Here is a 15,175-nt window from a genome sequence, read left to right as displayed (position 1 = left end):
TGCTTCTTCCTGGTCTGTCTGTTGTCTTCTCTACTTTTTCTGGACTTCTGATGTTGGCACGCTCAAGACTTGATCCAGGGACCCTTCTCTTCTCCATCTACATGTCCCCCATAGGCAATTTTATTGAGTCCCATAATTTTCATTACCATCTATATGTGACAATGACTTTTTGGTTATAACCCTTCCCCTGATCTGCTGGTTCAAATACCCACTTCCATTCTTGACATCTCTACTTCGATGTTTAATAGGCATCTGGAATTTACTAGATCCATAATAGAAAAATTTCCACTTCTAGTCTTCCCTAGCTTAAATGCTAGAAAAAAAATGGACATATTCAATACCAAATCTTTTTTAAAAAACTTTTACCTTTTCTTAATATAAGTCTTGATGAGAATGTTAGTAAACTGGAAAAATACTTTAAAAAAAACATAGTAAATATAATGTCCATCTTAAGCCAACTATCACCACTCTCCTTAATAGAGATACAAAAGAAGCTTTTCTCATTAAATTCTGGAAGAAAACAAGACTCATCATTATTACTTAAATTGTTCTGGGAGGTCTAGTTAATGCCACAATACATGATACTGAAATAAGAATTCTAACAATTGGAAAATAAGGGATTTAAAATATTTATAGAAAATATGTTTTTAATCTAGAAAACTCAAGAGTATTAACAATGAAACCTTTTAGGACTAGTAAAAGGACTCACAAGATGACCAAATAATTTAAAAATCAATAGGTTTCCTATACGATAGCTGTTGCCAGTTAGAAAATATAATGAAAAAGAAGATTCATTTTAAAAAGCAATAAAAATGTAAAACAAAGTATAAAGTATCTAAGATTTGTCTATATGAAGGACGTTACAAAGACTTACTATGAATACAACATTTAAAAAGACTGAATAAATGTAGAGCCTGCCCACATAGAAAAAAATACGTTTAAATCTAACTACTGGGAAAAAAAGTTATTCTAGATAAGCAGAGGCACGTAATCTGGGAAAATTCTCAACAAAGCAAGGGAAATACTTGGTAATACATTACTTAAAAAAGAAAAAGAATGAAAAGCGCCTTGTTTTACATACTTGGCTATCTTCTACTTCTTTAAGTCTTTGTAAACACTACTCTGGTAATACTTTTTTGTCATAAACATTCAAACATTATTGAAATGCAGCAAGTCAAAGAATCGGGTTTAATTAAAAATATAATTTCTAGTCATTCGGTAATATTTTGGTGACCATCCGCGTTTTAATTTCCTTTTGGGCGGGAAACTGTTAACCTTCACAGAGACCGATTTGCAAACACTGGGGTAGGCCCAGGTCTTTACTGAGTATTAATAAATGGCTAAACATTCTGGCTTGTAAATGAGTCTCCTTTGCATCCAGTCAGGCTGAGGAAATCATATTACTCACAACGTAAGTAATAGCCGAAGTGTTAGACTGGCAGGTCTTTGTCTCTGCTATTTCATCAGTTTTATTATTCATCTGAAGGGTGGGGTGGGGGTCGATTCTCAAGGTATAGCTAGAGGAAATATTTAAAATATTTAGTCTTTGATGTGGCACTAGCACCAACCAAGCTTGCAGTGAAAGGATCCTTTATGCCTCTGCTGGGTGGGGGCTCTGAATGGCACCCAGAGGCCATGGCAGTGGGAGAACCTGGTCTCAGGTCCACAGCTATTTACCAGCTGATAAGGGGGCATTTCAACATCTCAAAGTCTGGCACAGCCATACTCAAAAACCTCATCTCTATCTGATTAGGCGTCTCCCCCGCACCTTCCCCCAACCTCCCTCCCATGTCATCACCCACCCACCGCGATGCTTCACATCATCCAACCTTGTCTGTTTCTGAGTAGGTTTCCTGTATCACTGTCTCAGATTCGTCCATACTCAACTCGGAGGGCTCTGGAAACTTCCTTGACAAGGCAAACAGCACAGCGTCATGGAGGCTGAGGAACAGCTGGGCCTTGGTGATACCAGCATCAAAGAAGTCATTCCTCTCAAATGTCCTGACCACAGAAACTACAAGCCAAACCCGGAACACACACTAGGTCAGACACCTGGGGAGGAGAGCACCCAGGGTGCAAAACGCAGCCATCTCATAGGGGGAAGGATACTTACAGTGACTCCCTGCAATAAGCACCAGAATGTTGGCATTCTGGAAGGCATTGCACATCTGTGGGGAGAGAGTAAATCAGCGTTAGGGATCTTCACACTCACGAGGAAACGGCCTCCAATTGGCTGAGTTCTAAACCCCTTTGGCCGTTCACTCGTCTGGGGTATAAGTACCTCTGCATCCCAATTCAGCTCTAAACATTTGATGGGTGGACCTCCATATGCCAGGAAGTGTCTAAGGTGCTGGGAATATAAGAGAATCAGATGGTCTGGGAGGGGGGGAAGGAGGAGGAGGGTTCCCCATGGTCTTAAGGGGGAAACAGTTCACTTAACAAGAGATAATGTACATGTGAGTCCAGGCCCTGGTGTGATGGGATCACACTGGATGGTCCTCAAGAGCCAGGACATCTTATTAGTGTTTAGTGTTTGCAAGTGATCCGCTTCTCCCTGGGGCTCCTTCAGCAGAGGAGGTGAAACAAGGCCCAGAGATGGTCAAGGATAGAGGAGGAAATGGAATTCAGGAACGCTGAGGTTCATTCAGAGCTGCTCTGTAAAACTGCATTTGACTTTAGTAAAAACATCAGATATTTAATAGTATCAAATTAAGAAGCATTTGATATTGACCTCAAATTTACTTCAGCCAATATATATGCCCTGGGGCAATACATCTTAAAGTTCAAGTCAAAGCAAGTCAATATTCACCTTCATACATAAAAATGAATAGACCAACCCTGAGCACTAAGTTAAAATGTCAAAAAAAAAAGCCCACACCGAAAACAAACACAAAAGCCAAAACAACTAAAACAGACAGACTCTACTTCTTTCATGATCAAGAGGAAACAAGAAAGTCATTCTTGATTCTAAATCATAAGGTATAAAGGTAAATCATGAAGTCATTTGGTAAAGAGCCACAATGGACATACGAGTGTTCTAATGACAAGCACTGAGAGACCAAAATCCCATGAATTAGGGAGAAGCTTAAGTTGCGTGGTTGTCTCTAATAAGAATGACTGCTGGGATTTTTCTTATTCAGTGTTCAATTATAAAGTAAACAAAATATAATGATTTCCTCCAATACAGAGGTATAGAACTATTACACAAGGAATGAAGAAACGTGAGATTTGGAAGTGTAAAAGCGTGAATCACGGGAGGATGGGACGTGGAGGTGTCTCATGTCGCCTCCACACGGGGGCTGGAGCAGAAAGTCACCAGCAGAGGCCTGGTGCGGATGGGTCAGACCACGGACCAGAACATATGGTGCCTCCACAAAAAAGGAAGACAAGAGAGGTGAGAGAGGAGGAGGGGATGGCACAACTGCTGTAAGTTCCAGTGCTGGGCAGGCCACTTACCCGCTGTGAGTCTAGGATGCCTAGGGGGAAATATGGCGTCTCCCAGGGCTGTGTGAGCGTTAAATGAGATCATGCATATAAATGTGCCCAGCTCAGCCTGGCATTTAGTAGGCACTTAAAAATGTAGGTTGAATGAAATCTAAAGTGAGAACTACAGCATAGACTGGGAGAAGAGAACACAGCCCAGGAGGATGACCTGAGGTAAAAAAGCCCCCCAAACAAGACATTAGCAAGTATACTTGAGCCTGAAAACGGGGTGGGAAAAAAGTATCTCATGGATGGAAAAGCCCTGAATATTCATCCCTTCCAAGCCTCTCATTTTACAGATGAGGAAACCAAGACCTCATGCAAGGTAGTAAGTTAGCCCAGGTCAGATGGCCAGTAAGCGGAAGTAAAGCCAGGACAGAGCACCCATGCACAGGCCACCCACAAGAATTCTTTCTGCTACGAGAAGCTTCCTACTGCCTCATACCAAAGAGGAGCTGGCCTTACTTAAGACAGAATCGTGTTCCTTTAGGAATAAGAAGTTTTCGTAAAGTGGGGTCTGAGGGTAACAGGTGGGAAATCAGTCAAATGAGTATATCTCAAAAAAAAGGTGGGTGCAATTGGAGCTGGGAAGTGGGTGTTCAGATGTATAAACCCGAGGCATTGCCAACAGGGGCTCACATGAGGTAGAGGGCTGTAAACTGAGATAAACTGGCTGTAAAAAAGATATATTTAAGAGACGTTCAACAATAAAACCAATATGGTAGTTGTGCGTCTCAACTGTCCATGTTATACGAGAGAGAGAAATGAAAATTGTCAGAGAAACCTGAGAGTGGGAGACAAGCCAGGATTTAGGGACACGGCTTTTGAAGGAAAAATTTCCCCTGTTCTTTTCACTTCAAGATGCAGGAAATGAAGAGGTGCTGGGCCAGGCAGCCTATGGCTTGGGTGTCTTTTCATCACAATTTCTTCAAATCTGAGTGCCGTTTACAATGCGTAGCTCAGAGCAGCTGAATAGTGGAAAATTCTTGGTGAGCTTTTTTCTGTAGCACTCAGACCTATTCCTTGAAAAGATTTGCCACGACCTCCCAGGATATACTAGGAATTGCCGGGTGTGGCACAGATTGCTGTGTCAAGGGTGTTCAGAGTTTCCTATTTTTCATTCCTTGAGGAATAATATGCCATGCTTAAACTGGACCAAGTCCAGTTTAGTAAATCAGAGTTGGTTCTTTTTCTTTTTCTTCTGCTTCACCTTAAACTATCTTCGGCGTCCAAGTTTCTAGTGGCCCGGGGACCACATAGCAGCTGATCGGTGAAGTCAATCAGGACTGGGGCTGGGGTCATGGTGGCAGGCGGGGACCAGAACTCTTGTTAAAGACTCTCCAGTACTTACCTGTCTTAATACGACTGAAGCCCGTGAATCCACAAAATGTACCATGGAGAAATCCAGGATGATGGTGTGGATGCTGGGTAGAAGAGACGATTCTGAGCCCGGCATGAGCGATGTACTCTTGATCTGACCTGCAGAAGCTCCAGGGAGTGGCATTGAGTGGTGTCTGGGGGGGTTATAAGAAAACCAAAGTTTCTCCTCATCCCCATAGTTTTGCCCTTGATTTTTCGGAAACGTGGAAGCTGCTGTGTACGGTATTTGTTCATCGGATGGAGTGTGGCTCGCATTCCAGCTCTCCAAACGTGAGCAGCGGATCAGGTTAAAGGAGGATGTATCATGGTCCAGTTTACTTTCAAATCGTTCTGTGTAAACAACCTGGAACAAGAGTTAGGGGAGGACTATGGTAAGATTCAAACTAAGGCTGGACGTACCGGCAGCTCTGCCGTTTCTGTCCAGGAACTCACTTCTCCCTCCCTTAGGAAAGTTCTCCACAGACCAGGTACTATGCAGTTGGTACTTGGGTATCTCACTGCCCCTTCATGGCCATCACTGTAAACGCCACATTCATCTTTCTTTTTCCTCATCACGCACAGCATCACATCCCAGCTTCCTTAGCTGCGTCAGTGACAATATCATGGTCCTCGTGAGCCCGTCTTAAAATCATCTTTGATTTAGTCCTTTCTCTCATCCCTGGGTTCTAATTAATCCCCAGTGCCTACTAATGCTTTGAAGTATTTCTTCCATCAATCCCTTTTCTCAACACCTCCTTCCTTCACAAGTGAAACAGTCTTCCTGGACATCCATAAGAAGACAAAAATTACTTGAGCAGGGCTGTCTTTCCCTTCTACTCCCTTCGTCCTCCAAACAGGATGTCCCTCGCTTAAGGACAGCATCACACCAGGTGGACAATGGCACGCAACATGGGGGTGGCCAAGTCTGCAGGCACAGGGACCAGTTTCTACATGGGGGGCAGGCCCACGTCTGCTCCAAGGAGACATACAGCGACAACACACAGCAACACAACACACAGCGACACAACACACAGCGACAACAACTACAGGCATGTGGAAACATGGAAGGAATCCATTTGCTAGCGTGGTATAATTTGGGGTGATGGTTGCTAAACATTGGTTCTAATGATGTTGCTTATAAAATACATTTTAAAGATAGAAAAAAACGGTAAAGATATAAACTATATAAGGTAGTACATATTGTATAGCAAGAAAGTTGTGTGAGTAGATAATAATGTTACAGTTGAAAGGAGAGAGGTGTTCTCCAAGGCTTGAAGGTCCCTGAGTCCAGGTCTTTAGGGGATAGCTATGGACTGGCTTAGTGGTGGCTAGAGACAAGGTCCTCCGGCAGAAGGAAACCTCTGAGAGCTGCCCTTTTCTCTCCTCATCTACTCCACATGCCTGCCTTCCAAGGGCTTTCATAATCCTCTCATGCTATCTCTGCCTAAACTGACTTCCCAGGCCAAGCCTCTGGCTCTGAGGACCCCATACTTATTTCTACCTCAGCGTTTTTGTCCAAGCCTATGTCTGGGCTGGGAATCCTCTTTTTTCCTACCTGACATAAATCGACATTGCTGTCTCCTGCCCACCTCAAGTCCGTTGCTGCCATGAAATTTCCCTGACGTTTTGAGCTCATGCGCGTTTCTCTTTACCTGAACTCTTAGAGTTGTTAGACTCTAAACACACAATTTAGCACATAATATTTTGTATGGTATGCTTTATTGACCTATTTCATCAGTTTTAAGATGCATCACTACTTTTTGTGTTACAAAGAAAAAAAACACTGCAAGTTAAACTATGTCATGCCATCAATTTACACAATGCATCCAATTTCAGATATGTGAAAAAATGTCTCTTACGTTTGATAAAATAAGAGAATAGCCTTTTTTGTCATATTAATAGAGTCATCTCCCTAATTTGATTTAAAACTCCATGAATTGCTTCAAATTAATCCTGTGATTTGGGGGGCCTACATGTGGGTGGGATTGTAGACGAAACAAGGTTGGCCATGAGCTGATAAATCTTAAAGTGGATCGTAGGGGGGTGGCCGGTTAGCTCAGTTGGTTAGAGAGCGGTGCTAATAACACCAAGGTTGCCGGTTGGATCCCTGCATGGGCCACTGTGAGCTGTGCCCTCCTTAAAAAAAAAAAAAAAAGTGGATGGTAGGTACACAGAGGCTCATTATACTTGTTTCTACTTTTGCATATGTTCAAATTTTTCCATGACAAAACATTTTTTTAAAAAAGACAAAGATGAACCTTGAGGACATTATGTTAAATGAAATAAGCCAGTCACAAAAAGATACATACTGCACAACTCCATTTATACGAGGTATCTGAAGTTTTCACATTCATAGAGACAGAGAATAGAATGGTGATGGGCAGGGTCTGGGAGGAGGAGGAAATGCGAGTTGTTACTTATGGGTACTGAGTTTCAGTTTTACAAGATGAAACATTTCTGGAGATGGAAGGTGGTGATGATTGCACAACAGTGTGAATATATGAGGTCTGACAATTAAGTTCGCGAACTCATCCTAGAAAAAGTGCGACACACCTCATTGCTGAACATCACTATGGTCACCTTCAAAGGACTCCCCTTGGGAAGCTATGCACCGACACCAGCACCTAGTCCACGCTTCAAAGCAATTTTGGAACTCTTTTTCTGGAATGGCCATCAGAGCTGTTGTCGTATTACCCTTGATGTCCTGAATGTCATCAAAATGTCTTCCTTTCAATATTTCCTTCATCTTTGGGTAAAGAATAAAGTCATCGGGGGCCAGATCAGGTGAGTAGGGAGGGTGTTCCAATACAGTTATTTGTTTCCTGGCTAAAAACTCCCTCACAGACAGTGCTGTGTGAGCTGGTGCATTGTCGTGATGCAAGAGCCATGAATTGTTGGTGAAAAGTTCATGTCGTTTTTGTCTAACTTTTTCATGAAGACTTTTCAGCACTTCCAAATAGTAAACTTGGTTAACTGTTTGTCCAGTTGGTACAAATTCATAATGAATAATCCCTCTGATACCAAAAAAGGTTAGCAACATAATTGCAACAAGTTCGCGAACTTAATTGTCAGACCTCATATGAGAGTGGGTGCTCAGTGTTTGCAGGGACCTACGTGAGGAGGGAGACAAGAGGTATTGTGTGTGTGTGTGTGTGTGTGTGTGTGTGCATACACGTAGAGCTGTACCTCCAGAGTGTGGGTATAGACTGGGTAAAGGCCCCAAAGCTAGAAATGAGCAGCCCTTCTCTGGGGCAAAGGAATATTTAGATCAAGTCTGAGTTGGAAAGAATGAACATTTTGTTCACCAGCTAAAATAACCTTCAGATGCTGTAAAATCCCCATCTGTTCTTATGCGCCCTCAACTGTCCATCATCATTTCCCTGGTCACAGGTAGACGTCAGGAGACCCTGGCAGATCCTTGAGAACCCCAGGCACCTTGATCCTGCCCTGGTCAGAAGTCAAAAACAATCTTTAAGTCCCTTATTTTCAGAAAGGCTGGCAGAGAATGGCTGACAATCTCAATGGGCCAACTGTACTCTCTGCGCTTAGATAAACCTCCAGCCATAGAGCAGCGACTCAAGAGTCAGAACATCTCCTGGGGCCTACTTTCAGGTCAAGATCTGATTCTCAAAGGGGAACCTGTGTCTTAATTTCTGAGCAGAAATCTTTACTTTCCAATGACCTCTGGTCCATCTAAGAGTCAAACATCCCTGAGGGGGTTTCAGTTTTCTTTTCTTTTCTTAAAACAATGACAACCTCTACTAGTGAACTTCTTTACAAAGCGTGGAGGAAAATGCAGAAAAGAAGGAGTGTTTCTAACCCTGGGAGGTGGCTCCAGTTCATCACAGTTGCAGGAACACTGACACAGCTTTCTTTCCTGTGAGCCATCTCCACTTCTGTTAAACAGGAGGAAAACTTCTTCTTCTTTAAGAGGCACCCTGACCATTTCAACCTGAAAGATAGAAGGGGGCTCTCATATGGGCCGTGAGTGATGGCAGAGAGAGGGCCGTGGGGAGGGCTGGGGGCAGGTAGAGCAGAGCAGAGGAAGAAACTCATCATCACCTCATTCAACAGCTTGTCCTTCAGATGGTGAACATTTACAAAAGTAATGGAGTTGCAGCACTGGAAGATTTTCACTCCAGGAATGGTTATGGCCTGCGGGACAAATGTAAAATTAAGAGAAATTTCTTAGCTCTTTTGTGGAGTAAGAAAAAAATCTTTAGAACCTCCTGGAGAAGAATCCGTTTCTTCTTTATAAGAAGCAAGAACTAGCAAATTTCTTCCTCCCATTTTCACCCCCTTGCTTTTCCTATCTTCTTTTTCCCTCCTCTCTTTTTTTTGGCCTTCCACCCCCTTAAGAACATTTTAACATGATCTTTGACTGGCTGTGGGACTGGAAGGATTTACCTACTTGAGTCCCCCACCTGCCACATCTACCATTGTGTGTCCCTTTCTCCATCTTTGTCAATGTGCATCTGTAGTGCAGCAAACAACGGCAAAGGATTTGGTAGAAAAACGAAGCAGCAGAGCTGGCCCACCCCATCGTTTGGGCAAAGAAGGGAAACTGATTTGGATTCTTACCTCCCGATAATCATTTATGCTTCTGTAAATGTTGGTGTTAGGGATCTGACCCAGGAGAAGAATCTTAGTTCTGAAAGCAAATGCAGTTGCCTTTAGATAATGGCCTTACCTTGCCCTGGCAAACTTCCTATTACCTGAGATTAAGTACCTGTGTGACTGAACAGTGATCAAGAAGAAGGCAAAAGCTATTGAGACAATGAGTCCGATGTCCAGTCCCAGGATAATTGCAGACATGAATGTCACCATCCAGATAATCTTATGGAAAGGGGAAGAAGGAAAAAGGAAGAGCATAATAACAAGCAGAACTGAGAAAATGACCAGTCCTATCTCTCAATTCACCTCACCCTCCACCTCCCTACACCTGGGATTTAGAAAACAAATTCCACCGCCATTTGTGGCAGACTGAGGCCATCACCAATGATTGGATCCCAAGGCTGCCTAGCAATTCTTTCTTGCATCTTGGGTCACTTATCTGTTCAGTTTTCTCTTGAAACTTCGGTTTCCTCATATACAAAATAGGAGGAATAATACCTACTTGATAGGCTTTGTTGAGATTAGAAATACCATTTGTTTAGCAACCCAGAACACTCCCCAAATGGTAGTTGCTATTTTAACACCTATGATAGTTATGGCCAATCTTAACATTCTTTTCAAGCCCCTACCTCACCACCTTCTCCGTCCCTCTCGGCAGGTGACTTGACTTTAACCTTCACAGAGAAGATAGTGTGAAACTACCTTAAATGTTGACTTCCCCCTCCACCAGCCACTTGTTAGTATCTGCACTCAACTTTCTGTCACCCTCTCCAGTCCCGTTCAAAGTTCTAGCTCTCCTCCTAGAAGCCCTCTCCGTGCGCTGGACCACATTCCCTCTTAGCTCTTCAGGGTCCTGGATCTCCTGGCCTCCACTGGGTCCTTCTCCGCTTACCATAGTACACCCCCCATCTTTTATTTCTTCCTGTTTCCCCTTTATGGGCCCTAGTTCTGTGCTCTAGAGAGAAGGAGGGTGCTCCATCGTTATTCTGCCTGGCACGACACCTTTTCTTTTTAGGATTTGTGTCTGCTATCCTGGGATGTATTGACCTTAAGTGGGTTCAAAATCATTCAAATATGCAGTGCATGACAAGTCCCTTTTACTAGATTTGTATGTAACTGTAGCTACTTAATTAATTCCTTCTTATTTAATTTTGCATAATTGGAATGAGGCCTCAATATTTCCATGCACTGACAACTTTGACCTCCCCTTTTTAAAGTAAAAGTAGCGTACTAGCATCAAAGGTTGTAATGTCCTTCAGGTTGACCTCTTGTTCGTTCTCTTTCCCGCCCTCCAGCCTTCCCCTCTGCCCCTCCCCACCTCAGCCATTGCATCTACACTCACACAGTCAGACTGGCTCTGCCTCCACAGATTGGGTAGGTGGGAAATGGTTTCAAGGTAAGGTAGCACGTTGCTCAGAATAATACCAGCCAGCACAGCCTGTGGGGAAAAGATAAACCCTGCTTCATTTTCCCTTCAGAGGTAAAACTCCCAAATCTTCACAAGGGAACCAACCACAAAGAGTGAGCCTTGCCACTCAGAGATATTAGGCATTGATACGTCATCAAAATACCGTGTCCATGCTTTAACTCATTGTCTAATCAAATAAGTATTCTCCACAGTTTTCTCTGCTCTCCTCCATAACTTGTCAAACACACAAGATGAGGCAAAGCCAAGGCCAAGACCTGACTGATTCAGCCAGTAAGGTGACCACAAGCCCCTTTTAGATTCAGATTGTTTATCGTGTACACAGACAGTGGGAGGAAGAGTAACCAAAAATTACAGTCATCTAGCCCTTTGTGTCAGTGCTGTCACTCTTGCTGCATGTGACGAGGCCCACAGGGGACTGGCACTTTGGGTTACCTGTCTGGTCTTTGGCTACTTGGCCTTGCGTTGTCTATCTAGTTTGCTGGACACATCTCTGCTACCTACATTGCCTAGGAACCATTCTCAGATGGGATGACAAATTAAGGGAACTTCTACTCATGGAAACCCTAAATAGTTTAAATTGGGCTTTTGTTCAAGTCTAATCATGATACACTGTAATTATTTGAACAGTGAGATACCATTCTTTTTTGGTCGATCACACGAAATTAGCAAAATGAAAACACCCCATATATATGGTTGTTGAGTATAACAACCTTTGGGAAAATAATTTGGCAATATGTCAAAATGTGTTTTCACACAGAAATTTTGTTTTACTTTTAGAAATCTATCCTAAATATAGAAAAGGATAGATGTATAAAATTACTCATTGTTATTTATAACAAAAATTCAGACAACCTAATTTTCCAATAAGAAAATAACTACATAAGTTATAGTATGAAGTATCGTGCTATATATTAAACAAAAACAAGAATACAATATTGTATGCCCAGTTAGGTTACAACTATGCAAAGTAACATCCATTCATAGAAAATAATATTGGTCAGATATATGCCAAAATATTAATAGTGGTTTATTTGTAATTGTGGATGACATTTTCATCTATTATGAATTTTCCAAAGTTTAAAAAAATAAGCATGTCTACTTTTTTTAATGGAAAGAAGGTTTCTTAAGTATGAGAAAATGAAAATCTATACTCGTAAGGATGTAAAAATCATCAGGGACTCAAAGCAGAATCTAACCTATTTCAAGAAATACTTTCTTGTGTTCATGAAGTCCCTGCATTGGCTTAACAATTTTCAGCCTTTCCCTAGCCATCTTCTCCTCTGTATACTCTGCCTGGGAATCAGAACGGATCCTGCCACCAGGAATGGCTGGATCCAAGCTCACTTTGGGGTTTTCTGAGGTTACTCAGTGACCAGTTGGACTCCACAGGTCAGCACAGGAGGGAAGAGCAAAGATGAAGTCAGCAGAAATTACTTCTTTCCCATCTTTATCTTCTTTCCAGTCAGGAATCTCCAAACTCTGCAATTTGCAGGGAGATGTGATGGGAAAGAAAAGAATCTCAACTTCATAGGGTTTTTGCAAGATTTTTGGCTTGAGGTAGAGAGTGTGAAGAGGAAACAACTATTTTCATAAAACAGTATACAATAAAAAATTTTCCTTTCTGAATACTAAGGTAGGACGTGCTCATGTGTAAAGAAGAATTAAACTTATATATAATTTCCATCATCCAAGAGGTAACCATTGTTAACATTTTGGTATGTTCTGTATATTTTTTTCACACAAAATTGGAACAATAGTGAATATACTATTTTGCATCATGTTTTTGAAAAATCTGTGTCAGTCCCCTTGCTAACTAGTTGAGATCCTTGCCAGGATGTTCCAACAATTCCTCCAATAAGGATTTTGGAAAAAAGGGATTCATGGTCTTTCAAGGAAGGAAGGAATCTTTCATAGTTTAATACTCTTAGAGCCCCACTGGTATTAGTAATTCAGATATTCCACTGATCAGATTGTTCATATTTTCTCACTCAGAAACGTTTTAACTGGAAGCCTCTAGTTAACTAGAAGCTGTAAAAATAATGAGACATAACATGGTTGATCAAAAGCAAGGGTTGTCTGCAACGTATTTATAATAAAGGGGTGTTGTTTGGAATTTTTTAAAATGCTGATTCTTCTAGCTATAAAGGAAAATATGTCACTGTTCGAAGTAAATTAGCGAGGGGCTCTCCTAAAATAGACTCCAAGAGTTAGAGTACCAAAGGTACTCTAGAAACTAAATTCTGGAGATGACTTCTGCTGGAAATTAGAGGACAGCTTGTGTGATAAACACAAGCTTAATCCCACCCTCCATGCATGGATTCCATGGCTGGGTTCCAGTCCCGGAATCACAAAACAGAAGGCAGTAACAGCCGTGAGGTGGTCCTGCCCTGCCGAAACCTGATATTCACCAGGTGGAACGGATGTGTTCAAAAGGATGAGGCTAACATTTCCAACCACTGCAGCTTCAGGCACTGCCACCTCCGTGTGTAACCAAGCTGCTACACCGGGAATGAAACCTCGTTCCACCTCCCGTAGTACTGTCCAAACATGGCTAACGAGAACATTAGGGAAATTTAGAAGGAAATTATGGTCATTGCACATTGATCTCGATTGCAACCGAGAACCAATTGATTATAGCCAGTAATTAATGCACCTGGAATCTGTAAATGCAAAGTGGTCAGTCTCACACAAAGGGAAGACGTGGCACATACGTATGTGGAAACATCGTAGCTGACCACAGAGTTATAACTCAACTTTCAGACCCTGTCGTTTAGTGTTTTCAACTAAGCAGGAGACAGTGTGGAAGCAAGAGGAGGACTGAGTCTGCATGAATGCAGAGCAAGGGCTTCTGGAAACGGCATAGGAAAACGGATGGCATCAATGCACAGTGAGTTTTGAAGCCTGTGTTGGTCATGGGAGTCCTGGCATCTGAAGTCTATTTTGGTCATCTTTAACTAAATCCTTACTTGTAAAGCTTCTTTATAGGTTAAGTAATTAAAAGAAGATTAATGAGAATGAGAATAATAACAAGAAGAACTAATGTTTCTTGAGGGCTTATTATTAGCTCAACACTGTTCTCTCATATATATATGGAATCTTATTGAACTCCCACTCCTGTGAGGTAGATGCTGTGATTTCAAAGGAAAGGGATTACAGTGAGGCCAGGGCAACCACTGGGGACAAGCTGAATGCACTTCTCCTGAGAGATACCCACGAAGATGCAGTCTGGAGACCGGTCTTTCTCGGCCTAGTTATTTGATCAGTTCCACTTACATTTGGCAGTTCGAGGAAAAAGTGTCCCACCTTCACCATCAGGAGCAGCATCACGCCCCCTCCTACCAGAGATGCAAACTGAGGAGACAGAACCGGATAGAGAGAGACCGTCAGAAACGGGTCACTCCCTGTCTGCCACCGACACCTTCTGCTTGGTGAGAAGCATGTCGGTTTTTCTTAAAAGGAGTGGCGTGTAACCAGCATAAGTACATTTTTGTTGCACTGACATTTCCAGGTGTCGTCACAGTGCTAAACACATACGAGGTACTCAGTACATACTTGTTGAGTGAACGCACACACACACACACACACTTTCCGAAAATTTCCAAATAGTCTTGGGTATTTGGCTCTTTATTGCCATAGCTCTTTCATAAGAATCTCAAGTTTCCTAAAACCCGGCTTGCATTCCATCCCAACTTTAACACCTCCTTGAAGAGTTTAGGAAAGCCCTAGTAGAGTCCTTACTGTCAGCCCTAAAATCCCACCCATTCCACTTCACATATTAATAAATATCCCACCCTTCACTGTCCTGCTTGGAGTCTGGATAGCTTCCCATCTAACAGTTTCACTGGGGCTTCATCTCAAAAAATACAATGATAATCCCTTCTGATGTTCCGACTTCAGCTCTCTGCTTTAACGCAGCCAAAAAAAGTTCCAAACATGAGTCAGGTCCATAGATAGCAGTGTCTCTGGATCCCATCCCAGCGGGAATGACGACTCGGGCTCCGTGTAACTTGGTACGTAGTGATCCTGATTGGCAAATACAGGGAGAAAGTTAAGGAACGCAGTTCCCTTTGTAATCTCAGGGCTCTCTGGACATAGCCTTGAACTCATGCTATCCTCCACTGATACATTTCCATTGCTTAAGTCCATGATAATAAAACACAACATAAAGCGGTATAATTTCCCACTGTGATGGGAGATGGGGGAGGGGAATGAAACTGTAACCACACATCAAAACAATGGCATATTACAAGCTAGAACTGAGGGAGTCCCTCAAATCTAAACCGTTAAATG

The 15,175-nt window shown here is 42.4% G+C and overlaps 1 protein-coding gene across 1 annotated transcript in view; it reads right to left on the bottom strand.

Annotated features, from left to right (window-relative positions):
* Positions 1 to 15,175, bottom strand: part of SLC26A8 (solute carrier family 26 member 8) — a 79,110-nt gene that overhangs the window by 2,687 nt on the left and 61,248 nt on the right. Inside the window, exons 11-19 of the mRNA XM_081030691.1 lie at positions 14,159 to 14,236; positions 10,799 to 10,894; positions 9,572 to 9,678; positions 9,424 to 9,493; positions 8,905 to 8,997; positions 8,663 to 8,794; positions 4,835 to 5,206; positions 2,114 to 2,168; positions 1,830 to 2,014 (exon numbers count right to left, since the gene is read on the bottom strand). Of these exons, the coding sequence (XP_080886817.1) occupies positions 1,830 to 2,014; positions 2,114 to 2,168; positions 4,835 to 5,206; positions 8,663 to 8,794; positions 8,905 to 8,997; positions 9,424 to 9,493; positions 9,572 to 9,678; positions 10,799 to 10,894; positions 14,159 to 14,236 (1,188 nt within the window). The remainder of the gene's footprint in view (positions 1 to 1,829; positions 2,015 to 2,113; positions 2,169 to 4,834; positions 5,207 to 8,662; positions 8,795 to 8,904; positions 8,998 to 9,423; positions 9,494 to 9,571; positions 9,679 to 10,798; positions 10,895 to 14,158; positions 14,237 to 15,175) is intronic.

The sequence above is a fragment of the Rhinolophus hipposideros genome (genome assembly GCF_964194185.1).
Source record: "Rhinolophus hipposideros genome assembly, chromosome: 3".
NCBI lineage: Eukaryota > Metazoa > Chordata > Mammalia > Chiroptera > Rhinolophidae > Rhinolophus > Rhinolophus hipposideros.
Note: the sequence above shows the minus strand (reverse complement) of the source record. Positions and strands in the feature narration are given on the sequence as shown.